The sequence below is a fragment of the Mangifera indica genome, chromosome 6 (genome assembly GCF_011075055.1).
Source record: "Mangifera indica cultivar Alphonso chromosome 6, CATAS_Mindica_2.1, whole genome shotgun sequence".
Classification (NCBI taxonomy): Eukaryota; Viridiplantae; Streptophyta; class Magnoliopsida; order Sapindales; family Anacardiaceae; genus Mangifera; species Mangifera indica.
Genome location: NC_058142.1, coordinates 14,894,955 through 14,911,702, shown reverse-complemented (window position 1 = coordinate 14,911,702; position 16,748 = coordinate 14,894,955). Strand labels below are relative to the sequence as shown.

The window sequence follows — 16,748 nt, the reverse complement described above, 5'->3', positions numbered from 1 at the left end:
TGGCCATCCCAAACCGAATTTAGGGTGGCTTGCTATATCCATTAGTCATGTTGTGCCAACATGCGATATGATAAGGCTTTAGACACTATCCATGACCCTTTAGACTATGCCTCCATAGGCTTTTAAAAGGTCAACCCTCAAGATTATACATTTATTTTTATTTTTTCAATGAGCCCATAAGCTGGATCATAATACCCTCCACACACAACCTATAGGTTCGATACGATTTATGAAAATTATAATTTATTTTATTGATTTATTTCTGTCATTTTCATCACTATAATTCTTAAAATAAAATCTCAATAATATTTGAAGATCTTAATACTAACGTATACTTTCATTTTAACAACTTCTTAAGAAGCTGAAAAAGAATTATTTATAAATTTCATTTTAATTACTCGGTTAATACATTTTATCATTCAAAAGACAATATTATATACTAATACTTCATATGCAAACAGTTATTATTGACGGATACAAATAAATTAATATATTATCACATGATAAAAAAATTTTGAATTACAAAAGAGTAAATTACTAAATAACTTGATGATATATCAAATTGCTTTTGTATCTGGTTCACCTGCACAAGGTGCTTCCAAGTTGTTTCCAGTAGCTCTACCTGCCAGCAGAAATAGCACGAAACAGTGATTTCATAACTTTGATGGAGGGCAAAAATGAAAAAAAAAAAAAAAACAGAAAACTCGCAATCCAGAATGAAGAAATTTTTTGAATTGTATTATGATTACAGAAATCAGCAACAACAGATGCCATCAAGACAATTATATCACAAATTCGGAGACATTCGTCTCAATGGCTCTACATGAGTTAGTCAAACAGTGTCCAAGTATGGCATATTGGTGTGTGAAACCCATTGCAGCAGGTATAAATAAGCACTCGAAATGAAATTAATTTTAAGAGAAGAACTCAGAACATACCCTTCCAGCTCTTAAGCATCCAATATCATTTGGATATGGCGTTTTGCATTGAAATGGAATCCATGCTGCAACCTTTTTTTATATACATGCTCAAGGTCATCCCATCTCTTCTCCGCAATGCATGCATCTAACATGGTGTTGAATGTGCAGATATCCGGTACCACTAGACCCCTGTTATCAGGCCCCCTTCTGGAAGAGCTTCTTTGCTTCCTCAAAGAAACCATTTTCCAGATAAGCTTTCAACATTATGTTGCAAGCAACTAGATTGGGAAAGCGGAAGCCCTTCATTTGGTTGAAGATCTCTGCAGCGTTTTCAATGATCCCAGAGTCCAGACAAGCTTGAATTAATCCAGTATAAGTTACCACCAAAGGCTTGTTTGCGACCTTAATATATTTTCTATTCTTAAAAGGAAAGAACCAAGTTAAGTCATAAATCAAAAAATAAAAATGTCTACATTTCCATTGTAAGGTCAGCAGATCAGCTTCGTGTCGTGATCTTATATAGTTGTAACATAATAAACCACAGAGATATAATCTTACACATGGTAGAAAGATTGAAACCTAATGTCACAGCTCAAGATTAGTGAGTATGACAAGGGCTTGGGTAGACATTGTTGATGGACATACTTAAGAAAAAGTGTGCATAGTTGTTGATTTCGTGGGTGTGTTTTTATTTGTTCAGGACACTCTAGCCACGAGACATACACAATGTAGCAGGGGGTGCATTGAAGGGAGATTAGACCATTCTTGTAAGTTAGTTGGAAGCTAGAGCCGCTACCCCCATAAGACCAAGGTAGGATGAAATCAATGATCCTAAACTATAATATGGGTATATGGAAAGTTGATCCTCTAGTAGACAGTATTAGGGATGCCGCACAAGCAACTCGGAAATTTTAGCCTGTGACATATCTACCCACGTTAGTGCTTCCTGCCACCTTCCACACTACAAAGACATCTTGCAAGGTCATAATAAAGAGTTGTTGAACCCACAGTTCCTCTACTTTCCATGCCTTGAACAGCCAAAACAGCCTCATCTATTTTACCTTCTCTCCAAAGAGTATTCACAAGAACGGCATATAACGGAGAGCCATTTGTAAAAATTGCACGTAATTGCATGCAGAAACAGGTCAGATCACTGAAATACCTTTATATACTAAAGCATTTGGAATAAAAGACTTCTGCACTTCCCTGAAAAAATCATGCACCAAGTTGTACTTTCCAAATGCCAACATCACCTGCATATGCAAAAATATTGCCAGTAATAAATTGTCACATTTTCCTGATGATTGATGCAATTGAAATGACTAAAGCCGAAGAAAACCAAGCTAGCCTATGATCAGTTCCTCGAATTATGTTACTACTATGAGACAAAAGTCACAAAACTGCTCAAAAAGACGCTTTGACAGGTGGAAACATATTGCATGATTCACAATTAAATACACACAGAGACATAGATAAATATATCATGATCCAAGATTATATCACCAAATAATATTCTCCAAGAAACATTATAATAAGAGTTTTGAAGGAACAAATAACAATAATTGTCCAAGACTTGTTATTTGCCTACATTGTTTTGATACACAGTCCCATCTCGAACCTAAATCACTTTTTCTGTTATCATTAATGTTCAAAATCCCTAATTCTTTCATAACTGCAAGATTGGATACATATTTGTAAATCAGAAAAACTTCATAAATAAAATTCCAACAGAAAATATCAATTTGTAAATATAAAAATGTAAAAGTCCATGCTGAACAAGCATATATTTCAACAAAGACTATGAAAGAGATGAGAAAGGCCTTTTCGCTAGGATAATGAAGCTGAGCATGATTAAAAAATTTTGAGGGTGTGTTTTAAGCGAACAGTAAACAATGGCTCTAAAATTTTCCTTTCTGTTACATTCTTACATTTTACATCTTCAAAAAAGAAAATTACTAAAATACGTTACATTGCAATTTTCTAAACAAAAATGTAGAATGAAGGTCATAAAAGGATATGTATTTCCAAGTTGAAAATTAAAAAAAAAAAAGCCCACTTAATTACCCTTTTTTATTCACTACACTGTAACAAATACATTAAACTATCACTAAAGCATATGACTACTTTAAATAAATAAGAGATAATAAACAGCAGTTAGAGAGATACTAGAAGACTGCAACCTCCATAACCAGTCCATATGTTGAAGCAGAAGGCTTCTGACCTTTTTCTTTTATTTGCTGCAAAACCCAAAATGCTCCTTCCCAATTTTTCCGCTTGACACAAGCATTTAAGACCTTGAAAAACACAAGACATCTACATGTCAGCGTTATGTTAAAAGTTTTCACATATAGTATATCTGTGTATCCAAATAGAAATACTACAGTCTGCATTTCTTTGAATAAGCATTTCAACTATCAAGGCACAGAACCATCCTTGATAATGCAATCGATAGTCGTTGGGAATAACTACAGCAATGGCTGACATTAAAAATATGCAAGTGCAAAACCTGAAAGCACTGTTCATAAAATATGTAAATTATATCAGCTGGGTTTAGGTCTCCCAAAGATCTCTTTCGGGGACAACTGAGCACAAAACCAACCCAAACTAGCATTACAAAAGTTTTCCTCAGGTATTGGTCTCTAATATGCATGGGAAAGTTAAAAAGCTTTACTTTTGATGTTTCAAGTCAAGAGAAGTGTAGCAAAGAAAGGACTTTTCATCCAGCAGGTTTTGAGAAGAGGCTTATCATGTCATAAACAATAATAAATTATTAATAAGCGGTTTTAACAGTTATGAAATATTATCACGTTCACTTCGTATTTTCATAAAATCAACTCAGTATCCATGCAGAAAAACTTTCAGAAACCAAACTGATTCAGATTTGACATCTGAAGAGTGCAAAATGCTTATTTCATCATTGACAATAAACATATATTATTCTATTATCATTTCTTTTTCCTATTATCCAGAAATTAATTGAGGTTTGAGCAAGTGACCATCATCAATCATGAAGATGGGTCATAAAATAACATGCATAGTTGTTAGAGCCCACTATCTCGCCATCAGGATTTGTAATGGCTGTCTGATTATTACTCACCGCATTGTAGACAACAATATCAGGTTTCAGTCGTGGGTCCCATCCCTTATGTATTCCAGTTCTGAACTTTTCTTGAGAAGAGATTGCATGGTATCTACTACATCAAAAAGTTCCCTAATATGCCCAGCCTGTCCCAGAGTGACAGCAATGCTGTGATAAGCCACCAAGTTTGGATAAGAGGACATTTGATGCTGCAAAGAAGAAAAGACTAAATGGATTGGTAAAGCTTTCATTCTTTATTACTGAGTTTCATGAGCAGGTGCATGCCACATGCATACAATTAATGGGCATTACCTGCATTGCATGAAATAAGTTGAGTGCCTCCAAGTAGATTACGTGCAGTTGTGTAAATGAATCTATATCAAGAGTAAGTATAGTAAATAAATGTTTATACACAATGATCTTGAATTTCTCAAGTACTACAAGAGTTTCAGGCAATATACAATAAATATGAGTTCGGACTGATAGTGCAAAACCAAAGTATTGTTCATAGGCAGATGTTTCTAACTTGAGATCTTACTTCTTTCAAAATTCTGACACACTTGGCACAGCAAGACCATATAGACCCAAAAACCTGAGTTTATAATGCAGACTAAACCTCTGCTTTGCAAAATTATGCAGGAGTTGCAAAATTGTGCAGAAGAAAGAAGATAGGAAAATGTAATTACTTGAGCCTGTGGGATTTGCAGCATTCTCGCATCTGCAGCCACTCAATTACTTGTAGAACCCGCCTCCAGTTTCCCAATTTACCCAACATCTGGCTAACCCTCAATATAAAATGATCTGAAAACTTGATCCTTGCACTCCGCATTATCTTAGAGAACATCCACTCAGGCACATCAATATCTGCACCATTTAACCTGTTTGTTAGGAACCCAACCCTTATTCAATTAAAAAAAAATGAAATGAAAATGATTTCATTAATAGGGGGTTACAAAGATAATTTAGATAATTTGAGGAATTTGAGGCCTCTCAATCCGAACAATTCAAGAAGTCTGAAGCCTCCTATTTTCCAACTGTTTGAGGCATCGAAAACCTCCCACATTCAGTCAGAGTGGCTGCCCTCAAAACTAGAAACCCTAATTTTTTTTCCTTCCCTCTTTGAAACCTAAGCACTCTTTTTATAATAAAACTATTTTATAGTTTGAGAACAAATATCCTAATCTTAACGTTTCTCTTTCCTTGAAAGCCCCCTATTTCTTAATGTGAGAATTTTTTTAATATATATATTTTTAACTAAATATATATATATATATATTTTTTTTTTTTTCAAAGTACTGTTTTCATTTCTCCGCCTCCTGCCACTACCTAACCCATCCCTATTTTCAAAATTTTTTTAGCCAACTGTTACAACCATTTCATAAATGTCAGCTGTTACAACTTTATTTTTTTAACCCTCTCTCCCTCCCCATTTCTTTCCTTCGACTTTTCTCCATTTTCTATAAGTTTTCTTCTTTCACCTTTTAATGCAGTTTTAAGTAACCTGTAGAGACCAGTTATAAGGATAGAATGGAGATTTCTTGGACCGTGATCTTTCATCCCAATTTAGAATGCTATAAGTAAGACAGTTGCAGATACCACAGAGGATTGCAACCATATTTCCACTACACTGGACTTCTACACGAAAGGAAGCTTTTGTTTTTCTATTAATCTAATATTAAGGATTCCTAGAACATTACTCACAAGGCTAGAACCCAGCTAGTAGACAATATTCTAGTACTTCCTTCAAGATGCCTGGAAGGGTTGGGTATGGCCCTAGTTAATTAGTCTTTTTATGTACCCAGATAATTGATCTGAGCATGAAGTAAACAGTTAACATCAACTTTTTCATGGCACTTAAGGCTTCAATCACAGATGTGAAAGCTGATTATTAAGTAAAAGATGGTGTCTTCAATTGAAAGAAAGATAAGTTTCCTTCCACTTTCCTGCCTCGAGACAATTCCATTCTACTTGATCTTATTCTGTATCTAGTAATTTTACTTCTTATTCACCCATAAATATATGCTACATAATGCAAGTCCCACGTTCCCATGGTTCCAAGGATCTTCTCTGCCTGGCAAGTGGCAACAACATTAAAAAGACTAATGTGAAGAGGCCACAAACTTGTTTCTTAATCAGATGTATACCCTGGTAATACAGCCAAGTAATTTTATTTCTTACTCAAGGCCTAAGCATAGGCTTTGTAATCTAAACGTATAAAGATGTTTAGGTTCACATGATGCACAAGGCCAATGGAAGTGCTCATGAATGAGTATATCACCAATGCAAATTGTCTGTCTGACCATAACACCTGAGAACAAGCTAACTATACCATTGTTATTCTCAACACAAATCTACACCAACAAAAGGGTACTACCACGCCATAAGTCACATTGATGAACTATCAAACATGTTGCAAATCTTAAATAAAGTTGAAGCATAATGAATAAAGAGATATTAAGCTTAGAAATGAAATAAACAAGAAGACAATGTGCATAGATCACATACTGCCTTGCTGATTCCTGAATTCTCTCCTCCATATCCACCCATGGAACTCTTGGCTTGTCCATAAAATCATTTCCTTCTTCCACAAACTTGAAGGCAGCACTTTCCATCTCCCAACTTCTGTCATTGTCTCTTTTAAGGAATTTTTTTTTTGTAAGTAATTTTTTTAAAGTTTGACAAGCGTGACAGAGGCTTGAACCGATTTTTCAGGAAAGTTACTTTCTGCTATTAGTTAATTTTTCACTCCTCTATCAATATTCACCATTAGTGTTTTCTGAACTTGGATGTGATTCCTCATGACATGGCTTCTAGCAGCAATTTTGTCCTTTCCAAAGTTTTCCCCTTTGTTCCAAACATTTCTGAGGAAATTTTGCCATGAAGTAGGCCTGCTTTTATATTACCAGTACCGGCACTCCAGTTATCATCGAGCAATACCACAGGATTATCTCGTGCCTTCTGAAACTTTTTGTCTTTATCAGAATATGAGTCTTTTAACTCTGACTCTACAGTATTATTTTGATAACACAACCATCTTCTACCTTCCATCTCCCATTTCATGTCCTCTTCACTTTTGCATGTACCCAGCTCTCACTGCCACTAAATTTATCCTTTGACTTTCTAATTACACTTCCCTCACGATGAAACTTACCCCTGTTTACACCTTCAACTCGAGCTACACCATCACCATTTCCACCCAACTCCTCACACCTAACATCTTCCAAAATCACTTTTTCATCCATCAGTTTAACCGTTTCATCATCTCTCCCCAAAAACGCTGTTTTTGACATATACTTTCGCCTTAAAGCATAAGAGTCTTTAAACTTTGGCTCTACAGTATTATTTTGATAACGTGACTATCTTCTACCTTCTATCTCCCTTTTCATTGTCCTCTTCACCTTCCCATCTACCCAGCTCTCATTGCGACTAAATTTATCCTTTGATTTTCTAATTACACTCCCCTCACGATGAAACTCACCTCTATCCGCAACTTAACCCCGAGCTACTCCATCACCATTTCCACCCAAGTCTTCACACCCAACATCCTCAGAAATAACCTTTTCACCATCTCTCCCCAAAGACACTGTTTTTGACATATACTTTCCCTTCAAAGCATCCCTCATTCTATCTCTACCCAACTTACTAGCTTGTTGGATCCCACGGTCACTTTTAACCGACTCCATAGCCTTCAAATACTCACTAAAAGATGGCTTAAACTCAAACTCATTCTCAATAACCCCACCTTCACTTCCAACCACCCTGTTATCAAACTCTTCTTTCACCATAGCATAAATTCTCCCACAACAACAATTCTAACCCTCTTCACATTCTTACTCTTCAAACAAGATGGAAACCCTTGACACCTATAGTCTAAGGTAAAAGTTTCATTTTTTCCGAAACTAGAAATACGCATTTGGCCATTTGTCCTAATTAACAACCCCATTTTGGCTTAAACTACAAAACACTCAAATTAATTAAAGTCAATTACAACTACTACCTACTAGCTTTCACATATCTGAAGAAAATTCAAATTACACAAACTACCCCAACAAAAATTTAAAACTTTGGTCTCCAAAGAAACTTACAAGGAATGAATTCCACAGCTTCCGGTCAGAGTGATGCTACGAGCTGTGAACTTGCTAATGGGCTTTTTCTTTCTGACCCTGCTGGCTTCGGGCGAGGAGAATAGACCCATTAATCTTGCTACTATTTTCCGAGCATAAAGAGTCTAGACGTAGCCTCGCTTAAATTGGATTTGAACTGAATTATTTTGATGTGAAAAATTGATTTGACTAATTTTGATTTAATTTAAATTTAAGTTAAATACAAATTAAAATAGTTAATTTATTTTTGAAATTGAATTAAATCTAAATTAAAAAAAATCAATTTGATTTAATTTATAAATTGAGGGATGATGCAATCCCGCATAAATTTGACTCAAGATTTAATTTGAGTTATTTCCAATCTACAAAATTAGATATTCAAAATCAACAAAAGGAAATAAGAAATAGGATATTTTAATTTATGTTTTGATGACTTTGTTTGAGAGTGAAGTGAGAGACAAATTTCCCTTACTCAGTCTAAGCTGAACAACCAAAACCATATCACAAACTTCCAAAGGCACCACAACGGAAGCAGTTTCTTTATCCAAAGAAAATGGATCTGTTCATATTCTCCTCTTTAAATGTATACACTTTGTGAAGAGTGATTGTTTGGAGTTTCAAGGTATTGTTGAATAATAAGAGTACAGTTAAGATGCAAGAATTAAACCAAATTTGTAGAATTATGACCACCAGAAATTTCAGCTAATGTCACAGGGCTAATTCCCTTAACTAGCCTGTGCGGCATCCTCGATGGACCGTCTCGAGGATCAACCTTGCATGCGCCCATATTATGGCATCGAATCACTGGTTTCGTCCTGCCTTGGACTCATTAGGAGAGCGGCTCCAGCTCCCGACTGGTTTGTGCAGGGTTGGCCTAGTCCCCTCTTCAATGCTGGAGTGAGACAACATTGTGCATGCCACGTGGCTGGAGCACTCCCAATAGCAGATATTGCCTTCCGAACCCAATGATCGCACATACTCATTCCCTTGATCGCCATCACCTCATAGCTGCCCAAAGCCCTGCCACGGCTCCCAACTTGAGCCCGTGACAAACCCTCCCCCACTAAAAATGGAGCACGCCCTCGTGCTCTACTCAGCAAGCATAATACCCCCAGTTGGTGGCTACTGGCCGCATCAGACCACACAATGAGTGTCCCCCATTATTGGCTAAAGGGACACTCGACCCCCTATCAAGCGCGACATCCCCTCGTCGTGTCATGAGCGGTTGATACCCTGAAAGACCCTTGTCTTCCACTTGGTGCACCCCCTCGTTATGGCATGATGTATTCTTGGTATTTGCTTCTTAACATCAGGCTTTTCACATGCCCATGCACTGCCGCCTGTTGTTTGTGTGAAGGTCTCTTTTTGCTCTGCAGCATCGTGATGGTCTAGCTCTAATACCATTTGTCACAGGCTTATATTTTCGTAAAGGTCTTGTGCAGCATTTAGCGGCTATATGCGCTAAGTCAGCCTAATGTCCCAAGGTGTGGAAATGTTATGAGGATGTGCGGAAGCACCAAATCAGTCCCAAAACGTACAAAGCAAAGAACTCAGAAAGGTAGGAGAGGAGAAACACAATATGCTGGAAAAATACTTTGTATTGCTTAAGTGTCTTGAGCTGTACAAGTGAGGCCTTTATATAGGCAAAGGGGTACACAAAATGCCAAATTACATTGGTATGTACAATATATGACAGCACAAGCTATTCTTCCTAGGAGGGCAGGCTTCTGCATTCTGCATGCATGCTGCTCTGTCCACTTCATGCATGGGTGCTCAGCCGCAGGGTCTGCTGTATCCTGCCCGCATGGCTGTCCAGCTGCAGAGTCTTCTGCATCAAGGCTGTCCAGCTGCAAAGCCTGCTGCATGGTGCCTGCATGCCTGCTGAGTCTGCTGCTCACAGGTCTGCATCACTGCTCTGCTGCACCTTGACTGCATGACTGCCCTGCTGGCGGATGGCAGGCTTATGTCCCTTTCTGCTGTAAGATGGCTTGAGCAAGTGGGCTGTGCTGGCACATGACTGTGGCTGGACTCATGGCTGTGTTAATGGGGCTGACCCAAGTGTGGGAATTGGGCCAAATGAACCTCCATTGGGCTGACGTGAATAATCGGGCTGTGACACCCTCCCCCACTCAATCCTGCAATGCCCTCATTGCGTTGGAGTAACCCTCGATGGAATTCCTCAATCGTGTCCCGAAATTGCCATAGGTCAAGTTCTGCTTCCCAACTTGCTTCGGCATCCGAAAGTCCCTTCCACTTGATTAAGTACTCTCCGTGACCTGGGTGTGTCCCTTTTCTTGGCTTGAACCTGTGGGCTAAGATTTCCTCAACTTCCCGCTTATGGGAAGCAGTGATTAAGTACTCTCGTGAATGAAGATTGTAAAAGGATTTGTATTTCCATGCTGAAAATATATTTTAAAAGAAAACCCTCTTAATTACCTGTTTTTATTCACTACAATGTAACATATACATTAAGCCATTACTGGAGCATATAACTACTTAAATAAATAAGAGATAATAGAACAACAGCAGTTAGAGAGACACCTGAAGACTATTACCTCCATAACCAGTCCATATGTTGAAGCAGAAGGCTTCTGACCTTTTTCTTTTATTTGCTGCAAAACCCAAAATGCTCCTTCCCAGTTTTTCCGCTTGACACAAGCATTTAAGACCTTGAAATACACAAGACATATACATTTCAGCATTACGTTAAAAGTTTTCACATATAGTATATCTGAGTATCCAAATAGAAATACTACAATCTGCATCTCTTTGAATAAGCATTTCAACTATCAAGGCACAGAACCATCCTTGATAACATGATCAATAGTCATTGGGAGGAACAGCAGCAATGACTGACGTAATAAATATGCAAGCACTATTAACATAGTGCATAAATTATATCAGCTTAGTTTAGGTCTCCCATAGATTTCTTTCAGGGACAAGTGAGCACAAAACCAATCCCAAACTAGCTTTGCAAAAAATTTCCTCAGATATTGGTCTCTAATATGCATGGTAAAGTTAACAAGCTTTACTTTTGATACTTCAAGCCAAGAAAAGTGTAGTAAAGAAAGGACCTTTTCATCCAGCAGTTTTTGAGAAGAGGCTTATCATGTCAAAAACTATAATGTTCGTATTATTACTATGCAGGCTTAACCATTATGAAATATTATCACATTCACTTCTTATTTTCATAAAATCAACTCAGTATCTATGTAGAAAAACTTTCAGATTCCAAATTGACTCAGATTTGACATCTGAAGAGTGCAAAATGATTATTTCTTCATTGACAAGAACCATATATTATTCTGTTATTTTTCCTTTTTCCTATTATCCAGAGATTCTCCTATCATTCTTATGAATTCATCAAATAAATTGGGGATATATAAATTGCTACAACCTTGGTAGTTATGGAATATTAAAATAATATCATCAGTTGGTAGGTTTAACAATTTTTTAAATAGCTGTGATATTTATCTTACACATTCACAAACTGTGTTAAACAATGCTGGCATACACATGGAAATGACGTAAGGAAACCAAATTAGTTGAGATTTGATCGAATGAGACCATCATCAATCTTGAAGATAGGTCATAAAATAACATGTACGGTTGTTAGAGCCCACTATCTCACCAACAGGATTAGTAATGGTTGTCTGATTATTACTCACCGCATTGTAGACAACAATATCAGGTTCCAGTCGTGGGTCCCATCCCTCATGTATTCCAGTTCTGAACTTTTTCTTGGGAAGAGATCGCATGGTATCTATCACATCAAAAAGTTCCCTAATATGGCCAGCCTGTCCCAGAGTGACAGCAATGCTGTGATAAGCCACCAAGTCTGGATATGAGGACATTTGTTGCTGCAAAGAAGAAAAGACTAAATGGGTTGGTAAAGCTTTCATTCATTGTTAAAGAGTTTCATGAGCAGGTGCATGCCACATACATACAATTAACGGGCATTACCTGCATTGCATGAAATACATTGAGTGCCTCCACAGGTCTCCTTGCCTTTCCAAGTACATTAAGTGTAGTTGTGTAAATGAATCTACCAAGAAAAATGTTTTTACAAAATGATCATGAAGTGTCAGGCAATGTACAATGAATATCAGCTAGGACTGATGGCGAAAAATCAAAGTATTGTTCTTAGGCAGAAATTTCTAACGTGAGATCTAACTTCTTTCAAAATTCTGACACACTTAGCACAGCAAGACCATATAGACCCAAAAACCTGAGTTTATAATGCAGACTAAACCAGTATTTATTAAAATTGAGCAGAAGAAAGACGATAGGAAAATGTCATTACTTGAGCCTGTGGGATTTGAAGCGTTCTCGCATCTGCAGCCACTCAATTACTTGAAGAACCCGCCTCCAGTTTCTCAATTTACCCAATATCTGGATAACCCTCAATATTGAATTATCTGAAAACCTGATCCTTGCACTCCGCATCATCTTAGAGAACATCCACTCCGGCACATCAATATCTGCACCATTTAACCTGTTAAACAATAATTTAGCTTAAATAGCAACAGTAATTTGTTAAATTTGCAATTGAAAAGAAATATCAACAAAGGTAAATTACAAGAAAAATTGTCAACCGAGGTTTCTTGTACATTCATTCAGTGAGGTATTGTATCCTTACTACTGGTGTTTTAATGTCTTCTATGTAACATTTGTTGACATTTTAGAATAGTAAATGTAACATGGATTCTATGACATTCTGATTCCTCAAAGAGTAATTTGCTTCTTAAAACATAGTACAGTATTAGTCGCAAATTCATTTAAACTCTTACTAATTAGCCCATAATTTCATGCCAATCTCTCAGGATTGACATAAATGTGACATGGATTCCCTTTAATGCAGTTTTAAGTAACCTACAGAGACTAGTTACAAGAATAGAGTGAAATTTCTTGGACTGTAATCTTTCATCCCAATTTAGTATGACATAAATGATACAATTGCAGATACCACAGAGAAATGCAACCATATTCCCACTACATTGGACTTCTACATGAAAGGAAGCTTTTGTTTTTCTATTAATCCAACATTACGAGATTCTTTTCTTTTAATCTAACATTAAGAGATTCCCCGTACATTACGCACAAGGCTAGAACCCAGCCAGAGACCATATTTCTAGTGCTCTGTGCCCCATCTTTGTGTACTTCCTTCAAGATGCCTGGAAGGGTTGGATATTGCCCTAGTTAATTAGTTTTTTATACACACAGATGATTGATCCACGCATGGAGTGAAGAGTAAACATCAACTTTTTCATGGCACTCAAGGCTTTAATCACAGATGTTAAAGCTGATTATGAAGTAAAAGAAGGTGTCTTCAATTGCAAGAATGATAGGTCTCCCTCCACTTTTCTGACTCGATACAATTCCATTATACTTGATCCTATTTTGTATCTACTAATATTACTTCTTATTCAACCATAAATATATGCTTCATAATGCAAATCCCATGGTCCCAAGGATCTTCTCTGCCTGGCAAGTGGCAACAACATTAAAAAGACTAACGTGAAGAGGTCACAAACTTCTTTCCTAACCAGATGTATACCCTGGTAAAACAGCCAAGTAATTTTGTTTCTTACTAAAGGCCTAGGCATATGCTTTGTAATCTAAACATATAGAGATGACTAGGTTCACATGATGCACAAGACCAATACCCGACTTACCATAGGACCTAAAAACCAGCTAACCATACCATTGTTATTCAGAACACATATCTACACCAACAAAAGGGTACAACCACGCCATAAGTCACATTGATGAACTATCAAATATGTTGCACATCTTAAAAAAAGTTGAAGCATAATGAATGAAGAGATATTAAGCTCAGAAATGAAATAACAAAGAAGACAAAGTGCTTAGATTACGTACTGCCTCGCTAGTTTCTGAATTCTCTCCTCCATATCCACCCGTGCAACTCTTGGCTTGTCCATAAAATCATTTCCTTCTTCCACAAACTTGAAGGTAGCTCTTTCCATCTCCCAACTTCTGTCATTATCTTTTTCAGGGATGTACCTTCTGCTATAAGTTAATTTTTCACTCCTCTGCCAATATTCACCATCAATAGTTTCCTGAACTCGGATGTGATTCCTCACAACATGGCTTCTAGCAACAACTTTGTCATTTTCAAAGTTTTCCCCTTTTGTTCCAAACATTTCTGAGGAAATTTTGCCCTGAACTAGGCCTGCTGTTATATTACCACTACTAGCATTCTCGTTATCATCGAGCAATACCATAGGATTATCTTGTGCTTTCTGTAGCTTTTTACCATCATCAGAATAAGAATCTTGTAACTCTGGTTCTACGGTATTATTTTGATAACGCGACCATCTTGTACCTCCTGTCTCTCCTTTCAATGTCCTCTTCACCTTCACATCTACCCAGCTCTCATTGCCACTAAATTTATCCTTTGACTTTCTAATTACACTCCCCTCACAATGAAGCTTACCTCTGTCTGCACCTTCACCCCAAGCTACTCCATCACCATTTCTACCCAACTCTTCACACTTGACATCTTCCGAAATCACTTTTTCATCCATCAATTTAACATTTTCATCATCTCTCCCCAAAGATGTTGTTTTTGACATATACTTTCCCTTCAAAGCATAAGAGTCTTTTAACTCTGGATCTACAGTATTATTTTGATAATGCAACCATGTTCTACTTCCAATCTCCCCTTTCAATGTCCTCTTCACCTTCGCATCTACCCAGCTCTCGTTGCCACTGAATTTATCCTTTGTCTTTCTAATTATGTTCCTGTCATGATGAAACTTACCCAACTCTTCACACCCAACATTTTTCGAAATCGCTTTTTCATCCATCAATTTAACCTTTTCATCATCTCTCCCCAAAGACACTGTTTTTGACATATACTTTCCCTTTAAAGCATCCCTCATTCTATCTCTACCAAACTTACTAGCTTGTTGCATCCCTTGGTTACTTTTAACTGACTCCATAGCCTTCAAATACTCACTAAAAGACGACTTAAACTCAAACTCATTCTCAAGAGCCCCACCTTCACTTCCAACCACCCTCTTATCAGAATCTTCTTTCACCACAGCATAAATTCTCCCACAACAACTCTTCCTCACAACAACACTTTAAGCCCTTTTCACATTCTTACTCTTCAAATGAGCAACAAAAAGGGGTTTGCAAGATTTCAATAATGGGAACCCTTGACACCTATAATCTAAAGTAAAAGTCTCATTTTTTCCAAAACGAGAAATACCGATTTGGCCATTCATCATAATTAACAAACCCATTTCGGTTTAAACTACAAAACACTCAAATTAAAGTCAATTTCAACTACTACTTACTAGATTTCACATATCTGAACAAAATTCAAATTACACAAACTACCCCAACAAAAATTTCAAACTTTGGTCTCCAAAGAAACTTACAGGGAATAAATTCCACAGCTTCCAGCTTTGCCTCGGAATTTCTACTCAGGTTTGAGAGATTAGAGCAGCCACTCTTTAGACTGCTTATTGACCGATAGGCATGTTGGTGTGAGAGCGAAATTCAGTGATCTCCATCCGTCAGATTTTTTGTTTTCCCAAATTAATTTTAATATCAGTTATACCCCTAGGTCTTGTTGCACTATCACAATCCCCCTGATATTTTGGAAGTAATAAATCCTTCTGAATTAGTGGACTGTTAGAAACCATGCAATTTATGAACTAACGACGTTGGAGGGTTACAATCTTATAATATTTTAAGAAAAATTTTCTTGTTGAATTATTTCATATCTTTATCTCTATATTGTCTTATATTGATCGGATTAATAAAATTATATGTATATATTTTAAATATATAAAATAAATATATAAATGATATATTATCATATAATTGAATTTAATTATATAATAATATATTATCTGTACATCTATTTTATATACTCAAAATATATATATGTTACATTACTCATATGATAAGAGAATGTGAATAATTATACGAGTAATCTAATTATCATTCTATTTTAATTAGTAAAAGATTATCAAATAATATTAATTTTATATTTTACTCATAAAAAATTTTAAGACAAAAATATCTAGTTTTCAATTGAAGTAATAAGTAATTTCATAAATACTTTGAAAAAAAATATATTCACAATAAGATAATAATTTGAAAAATAATTTAATTATTTAATTTCAAATTTTATAAATATGAAAGGATCTTAATATATAATTAATATAGATAATATTTTAAAATATACTTAAAATATATACCTTTGTATAAAATATGTTAGTTTAACCGTAAATAATACTAACTACTGTCAGTAATCTTTTAAAGAAATTTAAGTTAAATAATACATCAATATTATTTTATTATTATCAATCAAACATAATATTTATTAGGGGTATTCAAAATTATCCGATATCTGAATTGAATCGATTTTTAAACCAAAAACCGAACTAAAAAATAGGTTATTTGAAAAGTCTGTTCGGATACCAGTTCAAAAATATATATAAACTGAATTTTCGATTTGGTTATTGGTTTGTTTAATTTTCAAAACCGGTTAACCGAACCGAACCGGTTTTTAAAAAATTGAATAAAAATTGAATAAAATATTAATAGAATATTGAATAATTTTCAAAAAATTAGAAAAAAATAATAAAATATGATAATTTTTTGAAA

The 16,748-nt window shown here is 35.9% G+C and overlaps 1 protein-coding gene across 2 annotated transcripts in view; it reads right to left on the bottom strand.

Annotated features, from left to right (window-relative positions):
* Positions 1-15,657, bottom strand: part of LOC123218328 (pentatricopeptide repeat-containing protein At1g30610, chloroplastic-like) — a 147,603-nt gene extending 131,946 nt beyond the window's left edge. For both annotated transcript variants that reach the window (XM_044639747.1, XM_044639748.1), the window contains exons 1-2: positions 13,983-15,657; positions 12,406-12,597 (exon numbers count right to left, since the gene is read on the bottom strand). In XM_044639747.1, coding sequence (XP_044495682.1) covers positions 12,406-12,597; positions 13,983-15,067 — 1,277 coding nt within the window. In that variant the 5' untranslated portion in view covers positions 15,068-15,657. The remainder of the gene's footprint in view (positions 1-12,405; positions 12,598-13,982) is intronic.
* Positions 15,658-16,748: the final 1,091 nt, after the last annotated feature.